The 19,399-nt window shown below is 43.3% G+C and overlaps 1 protein-coding gene across 1 annotated transcript; it reads left to right on the top strand.

The window, feature by feature from the left end:
- The first annotated feature begins 9,480 nt into the window (after positions 1 to 9,480).
- LOC114601380 (serpin B3-like) lies at positions 9,481 to 16,921 on the top strand. Its single transcript, XM_077932629.1, has 7 exons — positions 9,481 to 9,648; positions 11,338 to 11,445; positions 13,163 to 13,309; positions 14,019 to 14,136; positions 14,546 to 14,697; positions 15,448 to 15,615; positions 16,301 to 16,921. The coding sequence occupies exons 1-7, from the start codon at positions 9,481 to 9,483 to the stop codon at positions 16,670 to 16,672; spliced, it is 1,233 nt and encodes a 410-aa protein (XP_077788755.1). The 3' UTR covers positions 16,673 to 16,921.
- The last annotated feature ends 2,478 nt before the right edge of the window (positions 16,922 to 19,399 follow it).

Here is a 19,399-nt window from a genome sequence, read left to right as displayed (position 1 = left end):
ACGTATTTGACCCCACATAATGCAACAAAATATTCATTTCCTGGGAGGAAAACTTCCCACAGAAATGCAGACAGGCAGCTCCAATTGCCCCAGACTTTTCCTTTCCTTTCCTACATTGGATCAGGGGCAGGGAACTTTTCTGGACCAAATGCAGACCCCCATGCCTCTGAATCTAAACCACCAGACTCTCCCCAGCCCAGCCCTTAATGCTACATGTTATCCCTATCGCCACAGCAGTGCGAGATCCCAGGGGTTCAGGCGCTTACCCAGGGATTGCGTTTGCCTCAGAAACGAGGCACAGAGGAGACTGTAGTGTCAATGTGGTTTTATTTACACATATATACAACCTTGGTTTACTGTGGAGGGAATTACAGCATTACACTCTGCTGGTTCTGAAGCTTCAACAGGCAGCTTGGCAGCGACTTTGAAAGGCCCCAGCAGCCAAGAGATTGGTATGTGTGTTGTGCTCTATGTATTCCAGCAGCTCATGCATGTATTCTTGTGCTCTCTGCACTGTCTGGTGGCTCTGGGCCAGGAGGGTGCTGGAGAGCTCCTGGAAGGATCTAACAATGGAGAAGGTCCTTTGCACCTTTCATAGGTGCAGCAGGCTTTGGTCTAAAGGCAGAGAAATCCACTGTACCATCTCGGTCCCTTTGTTGCAGCCTGTCACCCTCAGCTCACAGAGTGTTCTGCCTCCCCCCCCTTCTCCCTCTCGCAGCTAACAGGCTCCATGGATCTCTCCCCTGTAGTGAAAACACAGCTAAGAAGCTCAAATCATACATGTGACTGACACTCTTCTTTGGAAATTAACCAATATCCAGACATTAACATTCAAAAAATTTACTTGCAGAAATTTATAGATGAATGGAAACATAATATTTAGAGTCACATGCTTATCCAAGCATGGGCTTACAGTCTTTTATTCCAAACAACTGTATTTTTCCTCTCTTTTCAGAGCTCAGCCCTTTTAGCCTTCTGTATCTCAGTTAGGCCATGCATTGCAGCTCCTATGAGAGAGGTCCACTTTTATCTTCTCCTGCAGCATTGCCCTCTTTCTTTCAAGCAGAGAAGACGCACTCCAACACTCGATTCAACTTAGCAGTGTTCACAGTGGATTCTAAAATGGAGTCTCTCCTTCACTGGATACCCCCCATGTGACCAGCGTTAGCCAATCACGTGCGAACTACCAGAAATCTCTCTAGAATTCACATACCAATCATTCAAATTTAAACACATAATAATGCATACAAGCGTTTACAATTTCAGTGAATTAAATTCCTATATTCAACACCCCCAGCCTACGCCATCCAAACCTGAAGCTCTGGACCTGGCGTTTGCCTCTGTTCACCATTCCCTGATGGGAAAAGGGGCTCACACTCCTCTGCTGTCCAGCCCAGAGTAACCACTTCATTAATTACTTATTGCTTTCTTTTATTCTACATGATGGCTCTTCTCTCCGGGTGATTCCTGAGCAGGAAACTGATATACTGCCTGCATTTTAACACTGCCAAATCTAACATTTGTCACCCAGGTTAATAATCCAACCATTTTTTCTTCTTCTAACATTTACTAACCCTATAAATTAGTGGTGCCTTGCACCCATAAACCCTGGCACCCAAAATCTGTAGCATTACCCTCCTCTAAGAAAAGCACATCTGCACCAGATGTGTAAAATTACAGAAAAGTTAGTAAAGGCATTTAGAGTAGTTGTAATAATAATAATAATAATAATAATAATAATAATAATAATAATGCAAATCATAACACCATAACATTGTAGCAGCCCATTCCTTTCCTATAGTTCCCTGTATCGAGATGCCCCACAGGCTTTCTTATTTCTTTTGCTTTCCTGCAGCAGAGGAGAACGTCTAAAAACACACCCCGCCAACAGAACAATTCCTAAAAATCATTTATCAGTTCAGTTTCTAAAAATTATCAATGGGTTCCCATCACTAGAAACATGTAACCCCCCCCCCCAGTCCACAGGGTTTAAAAGAAACCTATTGCTAAGATTTGCTGGAAGGATGATTGTAGTAAACCAGGGGTCAGCAATGTTTTTCAGCAGTGGGCCAGTCCACCATCCCTCAGACCATGTGGTGGGCCGGACTATATTTTGGAGGGGGGGGGAATGAATGAATTCCTATGCCCCACAAATAACCCAGAGATGCATTTTAAATAAAAGCACACATTCTACTCATATAAAAACACGCTGATTCCCGGACCGCCCACGGACCGGATTGAGAAGGCGATTGGGCCGCATCCGGCCCATGGGCCTTAGGTTGTGTACCCCTGTAGTAAACAGTCTCAGAAAGCAGAACACAAACCCCTGCCCACCCCCCCACCCCCACTGAGCAGCTTCCTTCATGGTGCTTTGTCTTGGGATTTACACATACAGTGGTACCTCGGGTTAAGTACTTAATTCATTCCGGAGGTCCGTACTTAACCTGAAATTGTTCTTAACCTGAAGCATCACTTTAGCTAATGGGGCGTCCTGCTGCCACCGCACCGCCGGAGCACAATTTCTGTTCTCATCCTGAAGCAAAGGTACTATTTCTGGGTTAGCGGAGTCTGTAACCTGAAGCGTATGTAACCAAGGTACCACTGTAGTTCTCTGTTCAAGTAGCTGTTCAAGAGGCAAACTCCCTGGTGAGTTCAACCTCACCCAATTCTGCAGGGACACATGCCTTGCTCTGATCCTGGGTGTTTCCCACACTAAGAAAGGCACCACCATTTTCTCAAGCATACAGGGAAACACTCTCAGCACAATTTCTTTTTCCATCGCAGATTCATCAGGAGCCTGATGTTAGTATTTTCATTCTCCATTGCTGTTGGATCTCGTGATCCACTGTTTACAGTCCTTTGTGATAGTGTAGCACCCTGCTTGTGGTTAACGCTTAGCTGGAATGAAATATTCAACGCAGCAATGGAGAAATTAAAATAATAATTTATTTGTCAGACAAATAAATGATAGGCACAGTGGTATATGGTTACCAAAGCTCTGCCCCCTCCAGCCCTGATGGCCAGCACTTATATTTCCTCAGCCCAGCCCCCTTGCTCCTCCTTTGGCTGCCTCTGTCCAATCAGCCTGGTTGAAATTCCTATTGGCTGTTTGCTAGAACCAATCATAAAAGATACACCCATTTCCTATTACCTTTTATGGGAGACAAAGAGCTATATTTCCTTCTATCCATAAATGGCAGACAAGTAGCCATATATCTTACATTTGCCTGACAAGGCACCTTAATTACCAGATCACCTTTGCCCTATTGCCCTATTGCCCTATTCACTCCAAAACAGATGGCTCATGGTAACAGAGATCTTGAGTTCACATTCTCACACACCATCAATGAAATAAGAATCTAACATAAAAATCTAACATTTCTTACTTTCTAAATCCTTTGCATAATTACATTAAGCCAATATATTTCATACATTAACATATATAGCTTTTTAGAAGAAAAGGAACTTAGTAAAAACAGTTTCAAAAAAAAGCCTCTTCCGTTTACACCCTCTTTCCCAGCCAGCTGCTGTTCCTATTAGCTCTTGCCCTTTAACCGTATGAAAATATGGCTCGAGTCTAATGGGAGGCACCTGGTATTATTTTCTGTTAAACAATAAATCTTACTATTTACCAACTCTTAATTAGTGTTTTTGCAGCTTGATTGTATTCTGTAATATGTATGTTCAGTATGACCTTTGCTCCCAGCCTGTAATTTCCTTTTACAACTTTGAGGTACTGCTATAAATCAGGGGGGCCCTGTTCAAGAGGATAAACAACTGCCAAAATACTTAGCCAGCTGCTTTTCTGCCTGGCATGAAAGATACAAACATTTGCAAATATATCTATCTTTAAGCTCATTTTAAAATACAGGCCTTGATCAGATGCCTCAATAGGAGTGTGGGAATGGAACTAGATGCTGTACTTCTGTCCTATGTGCTTTTGTACTTTCTCTTTGCTCACTGCTTTCGGACAGAGCAGATATGTGAAGCTGCTGCTCATACTAGCCATGTTTGTTGTTTCGATTTGTAAATAAAGGAAGCTTTCGTGATGCCAATGCCTTCACAGCCTCGCTTCTCGCTGTTACTCTGCTGATGCATTAGTGTGCCCACAGCTCCACCGGAGGTGGGTCGCTGGACACCTATGTGAGCTCCCAGACCGGGCCGTGGCCGAAGGGGCTGGCACATTCACCTGCTGCTCCTCTGGCTTCTCCTGGCCACACAGGAAACCACTGCCTTTCTCACAGGCACTAGCTTCCTCCCTAATTCCTGAAGAACGAATTCCCATTCAGCAGGAGCTGAATATTCCTTGTGCATGCTCTCACGGACCTCAAATTCCTCCTGCTCCCCAATCCCAGGGAGCCCGGTCCTTCTCTGAGTCGTCGTTTTCCACTACACCTTGCATCTTTTTTGCAGACTAAGCCCCTCTGCTGCTCGGCCATGCTCCGGACTTCCAGCAGGGCTCCTGGGTCACTTCCAACCCCTTGCAGCACTTCATAAGGCAGGAATCTCACCTCACATGTAGTCACTTTCCCCTCTTCACTAGGCTTCTTCCCCATTCTGTCAGCAGTTAGCCTGTTTTATCAAACTACTGTAGCTGTTGCTGGCTTTGCTGCTGGAATATTTGCTCAAACCTCTGGGTCTGCCTTTGCTCCATTCTCTCAAGCTGCTCACTCTGCTGCTGCCTCGTCAGTTATATCTGTGTGGCTATTCTTGCTCCCATTTTTTTACTTCAGGCACACCTAGCTGATGTTGTATTGCGTTTTTACTTTTTTTTGTTGGGAGCCGCCCAGAGTGGCTGGGGCGACCCAGTCAGATGGGCAACCTATAAATAATAAATACTTCTTCTTCTTAGCTCTCAGGCCTTTCCTCCAGGAAACACAGATCCCACTTCTAACACCAGTGTTGCACACCACCCCTTTCTCTGCAGTGGTACAAGATCTCAGGGGTGAAAGTGCTTATCCAGGGTTTGTGTTTCCTTCAGAAATGAGGCACAATGGAGACTTTATGATATATGCCTTTATTTACCACACACGCACACATATTTATATATGCAAAGAGAAAGCAAAAGAGAGAGCACATATTTTTGGTTTTAAAAAAATAGGTGCCCATACTAATCTTTTGATAAAATTGCCATGTGTACCAGAAAAAAATCAGCCCTGAGTGCTCACTGGAAGGACAGATCCTGAAGCTCCAATACTTTGGCCACCTCGTGAGAAGAGAAGACTCCCTGGAAAAGACCCTGATGTTGGGAAAGATGGAGGGCACAAGGAGAAGGGGACGACAGAGGACAAGATGGTTGGACAGTGTTCGTGAAGCTACCAGCATGAGTTTGACCAAACTGCGGGAGGCAGTGGAAGACAGGAGTGCCTGGCATGCTCTGGTCCATGGGGTCCTGAAGAGTCGGACACGACTAAACGACTAAACAACAACAACTAGGAAAAAAATGGCTATCATGGGAAACAAAGAAAAAGTGATGGTATTCCTTACCAGTGAGTACTGGCACTAAAAATCACTGACTCTATACTTGTTATTATTATTAAATACAATAGCCACATGAATTAAAAGCAGACGGGAACATCCAGTTCTTTTAAGCTCACTTCAGAAACAGTAGGGGAGGAAGCTGGCTGGGTGGCTGGAAGCTGCTATTTACATTTCCCACAATGCCCAGCCTGCCGTGGAATGCTTACATTACATAATGAAGTTCTTGCCTAGCAACTTGTCTCTCTTAAACAACAACTGGAGAAGAACAACAAGACATTTCTGGCTCCCATCTAGACATGAATAACTCCATTGCCACCTAGTGACCAAACCATACAATGACACTGTCCATACATTGTAGAAGTAAAATGGCAGCTGACTTAGAGTTGCCATACATCCAGAATTTCCTGGACATATCCAGAATACTGCAGCCGCAAGCCGCGTCCAGTAACCAATTTAATCCTTGTGTTGCAAACAATAGTCAGTAACATCCAAGGCAACACGATGACCAAATACAAGGATACAATATCAATATACACTCTTTATATAATATGAAATATATGAAATCACATAAACAGAAAACTTATGAATCTCTGAAAGCCACAAAATATGCACTCTTAATGGATTCTCTTGAAAACATAAAATCAAATAAACATAAGTCTTATAAGTCTCTGAAAGTCTTTGAAGACTATGCAAGACTCTGAAAGAAGCAATAACAGTGATTCCGGATAGCAGGGTCCGGGCAGAAATCGTCGAAATGTCCAAGGAAATCTGGATGTATGGCAGCCGATGTCGGTGATTTTGCAAAACTTTTTGAAATATGGCAACCCTGAGCTGACTGGCACAGAAAAAAACCTAACACTGGATGTGTCCAAACACTCTCCAGCAGTGTGTGGGATGTATAATGAACGCTTTACCAGTCAATTCCCATCTAAGTCAAGTATTTTCTTCCTTGATATAAATGTCGTCTTCCTTGTTCCTTGAAATGGGGCTGCATCTTATCTTTAGAGGAGATGCCTAGTGTCATTCTGGGGTATTATCTAGGGTTGCGATACATCCAGGAATTCCCAGACATGTCCCCTTTTAGGAGGTCTTATATGCCCATCCAGGACGCAGGTGGCGCTGTGGGTTAAACCACAGAGCCTAGGGCTTGCCAGTCAGAAGGTCGGCGGTTCGAATCCCCACGATGGGCTGAGCTTCTGTTGCTCGGTCCCTGCTGCTGCCAACCTAGCAGTTCAAAAGCACGTCAAAGTGCAAGTAGATAAATAGGTACCGCTCCGGCGGGAAGGTAAACGGTGTTTCCGTGCGCTGCTCTGGTTCGCCAGAAGCAGCTTAGTCATGCTGGCCACATGACTCGGAAGCTGTACGCCAGCTCCCTCGGCCAGTAAAGCGAGATGAGCACCGCAACCCCAGAGTCAGCCATGACTGGACCTAACAGTCAGGGGTATCTTTACCCTTTTTACATGCCCATCCAGGGGGGATTTTACATTTCAAAGCAGATGTCCTAGATTTGGTTCAGACTTTGGCTCTCGTGCAGGGGACCCAGGAACAGTTTCAGGCTCTGGCTCTGGAGTGGGCAGGGGAACGTTTGGTGATTGCCTTAAAAAAACCCAACAACTTTTTTTGTCCAGATTTTTACCTCTTGAAATATGGCAACCCTAGCCACTACGATAAAGACTGGATAATTTGTATGTTTCCAACTGTGCTGTCTAGTGATAGGTGATGGTTAAATTGGAAATCTTAATTTTTGGCACTGTGGTTTTGTTTACATTATGACAGAATTTTTGATTTGTTGTTTACTGGACCTATTTAGATGGCATTGTAATATCTGCATATTGTCTGCATATTTTGTTCCCAAGATTTACACTCACGTAGACCTACCTATGCAGACAGTATTTCTGCCCCACCCTCCTTTAGGTAGTGCAAAACAAAATCAACAAATTGCAATCTAATCAAAACAGCTGAATAGCAACTAAAAATAAGGTACAAATAGAGCAAACAAGGAATTCTGGCCAAATACTGTATACCCGAGTCCTCCTCCTCCAAAGGTCCTGGGGGAGGGGAAAGTCCCATTGTGCAAGTGGAAATCCTTTTGCTGACCAAACACATTAACTGAATACTGTCCAGTGTGTACAAAGCCCTGTCATTTTTCACAGCACCAGAGGGCATTCAAGGGGAATTTGGGGAACAAGGAAGCAACCCTCTGCATTTCTAGCCTAAAAGGACACCCATTCTTTCAACGGATTCCCTTGGTAAAATAATACTGGCTTTAAGGGATAGTTTTATAATGGGGATGTTTTCAAGAGTCATTATTTGGAGTTCCGTGAGCACACTGACAATCCACAAACACCTTCATTGCTGAAAGGGTGTGTCATAATCCACCTGTTTGCAGCAACTGAAATATATGTAATTATACAAAGTCATATCTGCAGCATATGTAGTCATCTGTGATGATTAGGTTTGATTATTACAAATGACCAGGTTTTGCCTCGCACTGTTTTCGTTATGTAAATTTGTTTTAATCAATTTTTTTGCTGATTTAGAAATGCAAATCTGTTTAATGGTTGCGTGGGTGTAAGGAGATCTGTATAAATGCCAGCAGCTCAGTGGAGGAGAGCATCACACTCACCTGCCAGCCTCTTATCATCGCAACTGAATCCAAGGTGAGTAGCTCTCCTTTCCCCCCCAAGGCCAAATTAAAGTGGCAGGGAGGCTCTGTTGCAGTTCTCAAAATAGGGGTCCCCCTCCCCCCTCAAAAAAGGAATACATAAAATAAGAAACCAAAATTATGCCCTTAAAGTCTAACAAATTTATTATTAATAAGCTTCCATAGACTACAAAAAACAAAAATACTCTGAGCATGCTTAGTTTCACACCATCAACCAAGTACCGAGAAAAAACATTTTGGCAGCCCCCAAAACAGAAAGAAAATACTCTGAGCATTTGCAGGGGCGGTGTCAGGCTTTGGGGAATTTGATCCCTCCCACGGTGGCAGCCAAGAATCAGATAGACAATAAAAGTTCTTACCAATTAATTTATTCAATATTCACAGTGAGAGACAAAGGACTGCAGTCTCCCCTAGATAATGGCATTGCTCCAAGTAAAATCCCACCCCCTAGGTCTCTCCTGTTCTACTTCACCCCTGCGTTGGCCAATTGAGCTTTCTGCCTCTGAGCTTTCTGTTCTACTACTCTCAATGCTTGCTTGGTCCTGGGGTGGTGGTGGTCAGGAATGCACTCCAAACACAATGAGTCTGTCAGCTGTCTCTTCCCTGTTGCTTCTTCTTCTTCTTCCTGCTGTCCCTCTTCCAATATTTCCCAGCTTCTCCCCTCTGCAGCCTTTGAACGACGCCCTTCTGCAAACCACTGTTCTAAATCTATACTGTCCTCCTGTTCTCAGGAAGGTTCAGGAGAAGGGGGGGGCTCCCACCATTCCTCCTCAGTCCAGCCCCTGACAGGCGGACTCTGGTCTTTCAAATTTCAGCAGTGCTTTGTACAAGGTCAAAATTTGGTGCGCTCTGCCTCTTGCCTTCCATTCTGTGCATGCTCCACATTATAGTTGTGGCGTCCTCCTCAGCTTGGGGAACTACTTGCACTGCCCTAAACCCGCCTCTGTTAAACTCACTTCCCATTATATTTTTTCATTACCTAATTTGGGGTTGCCATAAGTCCGGGTTTTCCTGGACATGTCCTCTTTTTGGCGCCCAATGTGGCCCCCGGACAGATTTTTTGATTCTACATGAATTGTCTGGGTTTTTGAGTTTGTTGAGCTGGGGGGGGCATGCGCATGCTCAGGAGGGCGCTGTGCCGCATAAGTGCCATAGTGGGGTCTTGCGCGAGGAGTGCAGCCAGACCCCTTCGCAATAATTCTTTTATCCTAGGTAGTTCTTCAAAATTGTTTTTGATGAACGGGTATAGTAGCAGGAACAAAACATACACAGTATGATAGAGCTTGTAAAAACTGACTCATTCTGGTCTTCCCTTAGGGCTTCTGAATTCCATCATGACCACCTTGCCTGAAGCCAATGCTAAATTTGCTGTTGACTTTTTCCACCGTGTGGCCCAAGAGCTCACAGATAACAATGTCTTGCTGTCCCCTGTGAACCTCATCCGGGCTCTAGGCCTGAGTACTTATGCATCTGGAAATGAACAGGCAGCTGCGGTCGAGAAGGTGAGAATAATCAAGCAGAAGAGCTGCAGCCTTCAAACTAGGTTCGCTGGCAAATAGCTTCCCATCACTGTTCCACGCCAATTATTACAGTTACAGTGGATCCTCGGGTTACGTTGCCTTTGGGTAACGTAACTTTCGGGTTGTGAACACGGCAAACTTGGAAATGTATACTTCCGGGTTTTGCCGCATGTCCATGCGCAGAAACAGTGCCTCTTCTTTCAGGGTGCACACAGACCCCCGGAACGAATTAAACTCATATCCGGAGGGTCCACTGTATTGTTATAATCACAATTCATTTGAATTCCCCCTCCCCGTTTTCTTTTTCTTAATTAAACAAAAATTAGTATTAAGCAAACCACCATCCACACATACAGAGGCACCAGATATCTATTTAATTACATTTAACTTTTAAGTCATTTCGGTTCTTAAACTGAATTATAGTGATTATAACAAATTATAGTGAATTATGGTGTTTATAACAAGTTTCCGTGTGCACTTAGAGGCCCATAACCACTCTTGATGCTGCATATGTAATAAAACTATCCCAGGTTGATTGAAAAGCAGTCATATTCTTGTCTGTTCAACTCTCTCACACATGGGTTGTGTCAGTTTGTCCATTAATATTAGGTCCCATAGTTGTGAGATCCAGATCTAAACTGCATTTAGAGTCTTCCAGTCTTGCAATAGTAGGTAAGCAGCGAGATCGTTCTGGGAAAGTTGTTGATCAGTTTCTGAAAATTATTATAGAAATGCTGTTTCCGAATCCAAAGGGATTCCTCGTATGTACTGAGCCTATTTGATTATTTTTTCGATCTGAACATTTACTTTCTCATTACAATCCTAAAATAGCATCTTAAGCAAGGACGCCTTAGAATGTGCGTGCCTGGAAGAAAGGCTGTGTACAAAAGCTGATAAATGCGTAGAGATGTAATCGCTTCATAGACAATATATGTAGGGCTGCCATACATCTGGAAAATCCTGGACATAGCCAGGATTCGTCCATTGAAAATGGTGTGCATGCAATCTGTTTCTCAAATAGGTCAAAATGTCTGGGAAAACCAGATTTTTGGGGGGCCGAATTTCCCCCACCCAAAATAGCTAACAAACCTCTTTTTCTATGGAGATTTTGCAGAAAAGAAAAAGGAAAGGAAACGTTTTGTGTCCGGATTTTGAAATATCGCAACCCGAGATATATATATATGTAGAAAATATCCCTTTCCTCTGTTTCTCAATCCCAATGTGACTTGTTCCTATCAACTGAACGTAATATTAACTCAAACTTCAGGTTGCCTGAAGCTCAATGGATGTTTGCATCATTAATTTGGCATGGTTCAGATATGATGTTCCAAACATGTCAAATCATTCACAAGTTTGAGATACAAGCAGAGATCTACTCTGTGTTTGATTGACAGTGACACCTTGTGGTGTATGAGACCTAGGAAACCATATACCGTATTTTTCGCTCTATAACACGCACCCGACCATAACACGCACGTAGTTTCTAGAGGAGGAAAATCCGTAGGCATGCCACCCGTAGGCATTCCCTCCATAACACGCACAGACATTTCCCCTTACTTTTTAGGAGGAAAAAAGTGAGTGTTATGGTGCAAAAAATACGGTATTTCAAGTTCTTAAGTGCTGCTGTTATTTTGCCTATGCAACTGAAGCCATGTAACCATTTCATTCAAGGTCCTTCACTGGGATGAAGTGAAGGAGAGTGACAAAACCAGAAAGAGTAGATATCTGGAAGCAGCCAAAAGTCTCGGACGTTCATCAACCAGATTAAGAACATCAAATGTACGTACAAGATTGCTTAAATAAAGCCTAGGAGTATTCTCCCTATCCCCTAAATCCAAGTGGCTTATTAGCATCTTCTCCTGTTTAAACTCAACATCAAATTCTGTGCCTTTTGGGGGAAAATATATTTGAAGGAAGAGTATTCAATCAATCCTTCACATGAGAGTGCAGACATCATTTCCACAAATGCACTTGCGGCAAAATACCGTAGTCAAATGTAAAACTCAAGTGAAACAGGCACAAGAATATACAAATATCTGCATCTTCCTCTGCAGTATTAGTGCAATCTTGGGCAGTATTTAACTAAATAATTGCAGAAATGAAACGATCTTTGCTTGTGCACTGGGATTGCCACCCTCCTCCCCAGGCATATCCCAAATATGCCACCCCCAAATCTGCTCCAGAGGGTTAAAGCTGGGAACAGAACAGATTTGGTTGGCACAGGTGAAAAGAGGGAGGAAAGTCCCATGTGCAAGTGGAAGTTATTTCGCTCATACAAGGAGATAATTAGCACTAAGTTGAATGCAGCCCTCGGTTTACGGGACGTTTTGAAAGGTTCATGTGTTTTTATGCCAATGAAGATTTCTTTTTAATCATTTTTATTGATTTTCCAATAAAAAACATCTAATTAATATATCCAATCATAATACTCCAATTAAAATAAAAAACTAAAATAAAAAAGACCAAATTATAGTCCAAATTATAATTATTAATTTTTCGGAGCTCCTCACGATCTGGATCTCTGAAGCATCTCTCCACATCTCAGTCCTGTCTCTCCTCATTGTTTCCATATTTTCCACATCTCGATTTTGATGCTTTATAATTCTCTGTCCCTGAGTCCACGGTTCTCAATCTTCTGCCAGTGAAGATATCTTATTCCTTTCCTCTAACTCAGTGATGTCCAACAGGTTGACCGCAATCGACAGGTAGATCATCTGCGTGATCCTGGTCAATCACGGTTGATCACGGGCAAGTAACATCCCCGCCCCTGTCCTAAATAAACCTCAGAAACTCTGTCTACCCCCCCAAAAAATCTCTACAACTGTCCCCTCCCCTCCCAAAAGAAGCTCAACCACTCTGGTCAACCCACCCCCCAAACGCACACTCCTCCCCACTCCAATGACAATGGGTAGATCACGGCCAGTTAATTTATACTGGGAGTAGATCGCAGTTTCTTAGGAGCTGGATGCGCCTGCTCTAACTGAACTGGAATTGAAGAACCTATTGACGGAAATGTTTCATTGCAGGCGCAGAATAAAGATGCTAGCTGTCCCAATCTGAAAACCCATCCTAAACCATCACATTTAAAACCTTGTGACAACAGATGAGACATTTGCCACACACCTCCTTGCTCTGAGCCTCAGCCACCTTGCCATAATGCCTAAGTTGTGAAACACTTGGGAAGTCTGATCTAGATCAATGTTACAGATATAGTGACTGACCCGAGGTCATCCAGTGAATTTCACTGCTGGGCAGGGATTTTAAATCTGGATTTGTGTGTTTCCTTCCAACTTTTCACTGGATCTTAAAGTAATACATTGCGTGAAATCATGTGAAACTCTTGCACGTTAGGAGCTGCTGTAACTGAGCGCTTTGCCGATAAAGAATTAAAAATCTGGTCGCTTGGCTTTGTTGGTTTGCATGTATTCAGGACACAGAGAAGTTAATAATGAGATTAGCAGCCAATGAGAATTAACCTTCTATTTTGAATCCTTAGGATGTTCCCTGCTATGAGTGTGAGGAGCCTGAAGGAATCCATACGGCATTCAGCAAAATCCTTGCGACTCTTAATGAGCCCAGCGCCAACTATACCCTGAGCTTTGCCAACAAGCTCTATGGAAACAAGGACATTGCCTTCATCCAGGTAACTCTAATTTTGGCCCCTATGGGTGCTCCACTGTACTGTGAGAACCAAGTGCACATTGCAACCTGCAATTGACTGTATTCTACATAAATGGGTTCATCATCTACTGGTGTCTGTCAAAGCTGTGCCTCCTTCCCAGGCCACCAGAGGGAACTATTACAGTAATGATTACCTGTTGCATGAAGTACTCCACAACTAAAACCCAATGTTCTGAAAGTAGGAAAGGACCCGCAAATCTAAGGTAGTTAAGAAATACCAATGGTTAAGAAGGAAGCCTATCAATAAAAATCTCTGCTGGCTTCCAGAAGGCTATCAATAACAACATTTCTATTATGCAAAACCTTTGAGGTCATGAAGCTGTACTTCTAATACAGTGGTACCTCGGGTTACATACTCTTCAGGTTACATACGGTTCAGGTTACAGACTCCGCTAACCCAGAAATAGTGCTTCAGGTTAAGAACTTTGCTTCAGGATGAGAACAGAAATCATGCTCCGGCGGCATGGCAGCAGCAGGAGGCACCATTAGCTAAAGTGGTGCTTCAAGTTAAGAACAGTTTCAGGTTAAGAACGGACCTCCGGAACGAATTAAGTACTTAACCCGAGGTACCACTGTAATCTCGAATCAGAGATGAACCTGGATGTTATAACCGATTTGTTATTCTTTTATATTTACTGATACATGGATTCAGTTTTTCTAATTCTGTCCAGAAATTCATATTCTGTGCTCTGAAACTGTACCTGACTGAAGTGGATGGAGTTGATTTGCACAATGCCCCCGAGGAAGTGAGGAGACTCATCAACCTTTGGGTTGAAATCCATACACATGGTAAGACCACACAATGTAGTAACAAATTCTTCCTGACTTAACTTTTGTGAAAGGAAAGCTTCTAATTGTTGTTCCTCATTTGAGTGATCTAAAAATCAGCATATAAATCTTTCTTACTCTCCAAGAATAACCTAAGAAACCATTGTCGCCTCTGCTGTCCTCCAAACATGGTAAAAGGAAAACTGGTGCTCATGATATTTTATTTGCTTCTTAAAGCACCCCAAAGCACCACTCAGGGTATAATTAAGTACTTAATCTAATTAATCTACTCAAGCTGCTCCAGTTACCCTCCATAAATAGCTAGCATATACTTTGTACACTCCTTTTTATTTGAAGTGATACTATGGAATATAATATTTTTAAAACCTGAATATTTTTCTTAACCCTATTATATCCGTTTCTTTGCTAGGTAAAATCAAGGATCTTCTCCCCAAGGAAAGCTTTGAGTGCTTTGCTCAGCTCCTGCTGGTGAATGCTCTCTACTTCAAAGGACAATGGGAAGTGAAATTTGACAAAGAGCTCACAGAAGAAGCTCCGTTTTACCCACATCATGCAGATGAGGTGAGTTGTAAATATATGTCTAGCTTCCTTGCTTCTGTTGTGCAGAGACAATGAGAGCAAGTAGGTGGGTAGCCTTGCAACTTCCAAATTGCCTGATTTTCATGGGAGTTCAGTTGCCCCAATAGCGTCTCGATGGAAGTCACTTGAAATACTTGATGCAAGGAAGGCTCTGCAGCGCTGAACTGAACCCTTTTTAGATGATGGCTCCCACACAACTAGGCTTAGATGTCTTAAAGCCCCATGAGTACGGTAACAACAGAGTTTCACTTGGCCACTAACCACCAGTCTCATTATTTCAATGAAGGAAGAGGATAACTTATTTTAGAGGGATTGATGCTGAAATCTTGGAAGAGAAAAATCTGCTCTCTTCATTCTGGGAGTTTGATGGAATCATGTAGCCTTGCAAAGAACTAGAAGGCTCACTACTTCTTGCATTTTAGAGGGGCGATCCTTACCATTATATTTCTTCCAGATTTATTCATCCAGGATAAACAGAAGATATTGGGCCTCTCCCCTCAATCTTGCATATCTTCTTCTTCCAAGGGGGCTTCTAAAAAAAAGATGTGCTTGACTGATAGTGCTCATTTTATTTATCTCTCCCCTTTTCAGCAAACCAGAGGCAGTCTCTTGGGGTGGAAATCTCACCTTTATAACTTGGATATTCAGAATCCGGGGAAGGAAGGGACCTCCTAAAGCAAAATAAGTTCCTTTGCTCTTTTTAAATATTGACTCCTTTTCTTTTCTTTACAGAAGGATTGTCATACCGTGCAGCTGATGCACAGGAAAGGTGTCTACAACGCAGGGACAATTGACCTATGCAATGTTCAAGTCCAGGTTCTTGAGATTCCCTACAAAAACAATGAAATGAGCTTGTTTGTATTGCTCCCAGTAGACTGCAGTGCGGAAGCTCTTCAACAGGTAAATCATATTCCTGCTCCTATGCCGACAACAACAACAATTTATTATTTATACCCCGCCTATCTGGCTGGGTTTCCCCAGCCACTCTGGGTGGCTCCCAACAGAATATTAAAAACACGATAAAACATCAAAAATTAAAAGCTTCTCTAAACAGGGCTGCCTTCAGATGTCTTCTAAAAGTCAGATAGTTGTTTATTTCCTCGACATCTGATGGGAGGGCATTCTACAGGGCGGGTGCCACTACCGAGAAGGCCCTCTGCCTGGTTCTCTGTAACCTCACTTCTCGCAGTGAGGGAACCGCCAGAAGGCCCTCAGAGCTGGATCTCAGTGTCCGGGTTGAACGATGGGGGTGGAGACGCTCCTTCAGGTATACTAGGCCAAACCCATTTAGGGCTTTAAAGGTCAGCACCAACACTTTGAACTGTGCTTGGAAACGTACTGGGAGCCAAATGTAGATCTTTCAGGACTGGTGTTATATGGTCTCAGAAGCCACTAATATCCATGATGCTCTTCTCCATAACAGTTATATGAATCTGGCCATCACCTTATCCATATATGACTATTAAATTTAATAATATTGTTGTGAAAGGACGTACTATTACCTACTTATCTATTGCGGTCACCGTTGCTTTGATTCAACATGGGACTGAAATTATATCACTGCCGTTTCTGTTTGTTCCTCTAGCTGGAAGGTGGACTAAGCCATGGGCATCTTCTTGACTTATCCTGTGATCTGAAGCCCGTAGAGGTGGAAGTGGCTCTTCCCAAGTTCAGCTCCGAGAAGAGAACTGAAATTGACCTGGTTGATCGAAAAAAGGGAGATTTCTCTGGAGCAACTACAACAGAGAACGTGGTTCTGACTCAGTTTATCCACAATGCTCTATTTGAGGTTGATGAGGAGGGTGGTGAAGAAGCAGAGGCAGTCCATTGCCCCAAGGATAGGCGTCCACGTCGGGAACCTGTGAAGATTCTGGCTAACCATCCTTTCCTCTTTTATGTCCTTCACAAACGCACCCAAAGCATACTTGTTTTGGGCAGATTTGCAAAACCACAATAAAGGAAGATTTCTGATTCGTGGAACAAAGTCAATGGAAAACAGATATAGGAAATGCTTTATAGGACTCTTTGCCTCATATTCTTTGGTCAGAGAAAACTTTTATTTTTTTGGTGGTGGTGGGCCTACTTTCCATGGTATGTTAATGGTTTTTTAAAGGATTGCTACCCTGCCTGTTTGCAATACCTTCTTCCATCATTTTACATCTTTCTGAAGAATATCTTTCCACCCAGGACTCAGCTAGACTGCTAAAGAAAAAATAATATATATTGTGTGATATAGCAACCAGAGGGCGGCATGGAGTTCCATTTTTCTCTACCCGTTTTCCCTTTTTAAAATTTACAATGCTTTAAACTGAAAGCCTTCTTGGGTGTTTCTAGATCCAGCCCTGAGCTCTGAATATGGCCCTAGCTTTTGAACAGATATTCCAAGAATTCAGAGCAACCACCTAAACAGAAATGCCTATGTCTTCGGGTTACATACACTTCAGGTTACAGACTCCGCTAACCCAGAAATATGCTTCATTTTAAGAACTTTGCTTCAGGATGAGAACAGAAATTGTGCTCCGGCGGCACGGCAGCAGCAGGAGGCACCATTAGCTAAAGTGGTGCTTCAAGTTAAGAACAGTTTCAGGTTAAGAATGGACCTCTGGAATGAATTAAGTACTTAACCTGAGGTACCACTGTATATATATGAGAGAACCAGAATAAGTCCATTTGGTTGATAGTTGGTCTCCTGTGTAATCTGCAGTTTCAGTTCTGTGCAGTTCCCCCCGTCCTCACAATATAGCAATGTGATGAAAGAAACTGCACTTATTTGTACCTCAGTTCTTCTTTTTTGAATAGCGTGCAGAGATGGCACCTGGAGGCAGGAAAATGTCACTAGTGTGGAAACTGCTTCCTGGTACAAGTGTTCCTGTTGCTTCATCATACATTTCAGCTTGAGCAACTGAAATAGATTTGTGTGGCTATCACTGAATTGTTGCCCTCTGCTGACTTGCCTGGAAGTAAGCTCTTCTGAACTCAATGGGACTTACTTCTGAGTAGACAATGTATAGGATCACACAAATCGACACTGAACAGTAGCCTGGCTGCTTCACATGAAAACCTTTTCGTATAGCTTTTGAGACATTCTCTGGCCATGTTTTAATAAACAAAGCATTTAATAAAATTGTTGTTCTGCAGTGTTCATTTGCAGGGGAGTTCATTGTAGAGCATGATTTCTTAAGTACCCTTAGCTCAGGGAACTTAAATGAGCTAAGTGCTCTAAGGGGCAAAGGGGAGTTAAATGGGCTAAGGGGAATTAAGGGGACTAAGGAGACTTAGGGGGCTAATTGGGCTAAAGGGACTGAAGTGGCCTACTTCAGTCCACTTAGCCCACTTAAGTCCCCAGTTAGCCCACTTTTGACCACTTTAGCCAACTGAAACTTAGCCACTCACTTTTAGCATTAACTTTTTTCAGAGATTTTGCTTCCAATGGAGAGAGCCACCAAGGTGTTTTCTGTTCCAATAGTTTTTATATTTCCCCCACACCAGTGGCATAGCGTGGGGGGTGCAGGGGGGGCCAGCCGCACCGGGCACAACATCTGGGGGGTGGCGCGCTCGCACTCGCAGTGCTAAAATCCACGGGTTAGGGGGCGCAAATTACTGGCCTTGCCCCGGGGGCTGACAACCCACACTACGCCACTGCCCCACACTGAGTAAATTGATTTTCTCACTAAGTGGTTTAGGAAACCTTTATGCACTTTTGTTTTTTCATATCATAGATATGCATGCCAAACAAATCTATTATCATGATCTTCCAAGTCTAAGATATCCACATGCTTTAAGACAATTCACTCCCAGAGCCAGCAATATAATATAATCTCAAATCTGGCACAGAGAAGCCACCTCTTTCCTTAGTCTCCGTTAACAATTTATATTTTATCCTCGGTTTCTTCCCCTGCATGATTTAATTTTAAATTGTTGTTGTTTAGTCATTTAGTCGTGTCTGACTCTTCGTGACCCCCATGGACCAGAGCACGCCAGGCACCTCTGTCCTCCACTACCTCCTGCAGTTTGGTCAAACTCATGCTGGTAACCTCGAAAACACTATCCAACCATCTCGTCCTCTGTCGTCCCCTTCTCCTTGTGCCCTCCATCTTTCCCAACATCAGTGTCTTCTCCAGGGAGTCTTCTCTTCTCATGAGGTGGCCAAAGTACTGGAGCCTCAGCTTCAGGATCTGTCCTTCCAGTGAGCACTCAGGGCTGATTTCCTTAAGAATGGATGTGTTTGATCTTCTTGGAGTCCATGGGACTCTCAAGAGTCTTCTCCAGCACCATAATTCAAAAGCATCAATTCTTCGGCGATCAGCCTTCTTTATGGTCCAGCTCTCACTTCCATACATCACTACTGGGAAAACCATGGCTTTCACTATGCGGACCTTTGTTGGCAAGGTGACGTCTCTACTTCTCAAGATGCTGTCTAGGCCTGTCATTGCCTGTCATTAAATGAGGCATACGAAATTCCCCCTCCTTAATCCCGTGATACTGAGTCAATTTACAGAGTAACCTGCCCCGCTGACCTTATCAAACATTTTTTTTGCCAGCATTGAAAATTATGCAAGGGGATACTGTTTGAGAAGGGCCTGGAACAGAGAGGGGGAAATCTATAAAGGATCATTATTTTAAGAGTGGCAATTCAACCCAACCTGGAAAACTCAAAACATTTCCATTTCTTTCAGTCCTCCTT

Source organism: Podarcis muralis, chromosome 8, assembly GCF_964188315.1.
Source record: "Podarcis muralis chromosome 8, rPodMur119.hap1.1, whole genome shotgun sequence".
In the NCBI taxonomy this organism is placed as follows: Eukaryota; Metazoa; Chordata; class Lepidosauria; order Squamata; family Lacertidae; genus Podarcis; species Podarcis muralis.
This window is presented reverse-complemented; position numbering and strand designations above follow the sequence as displayed.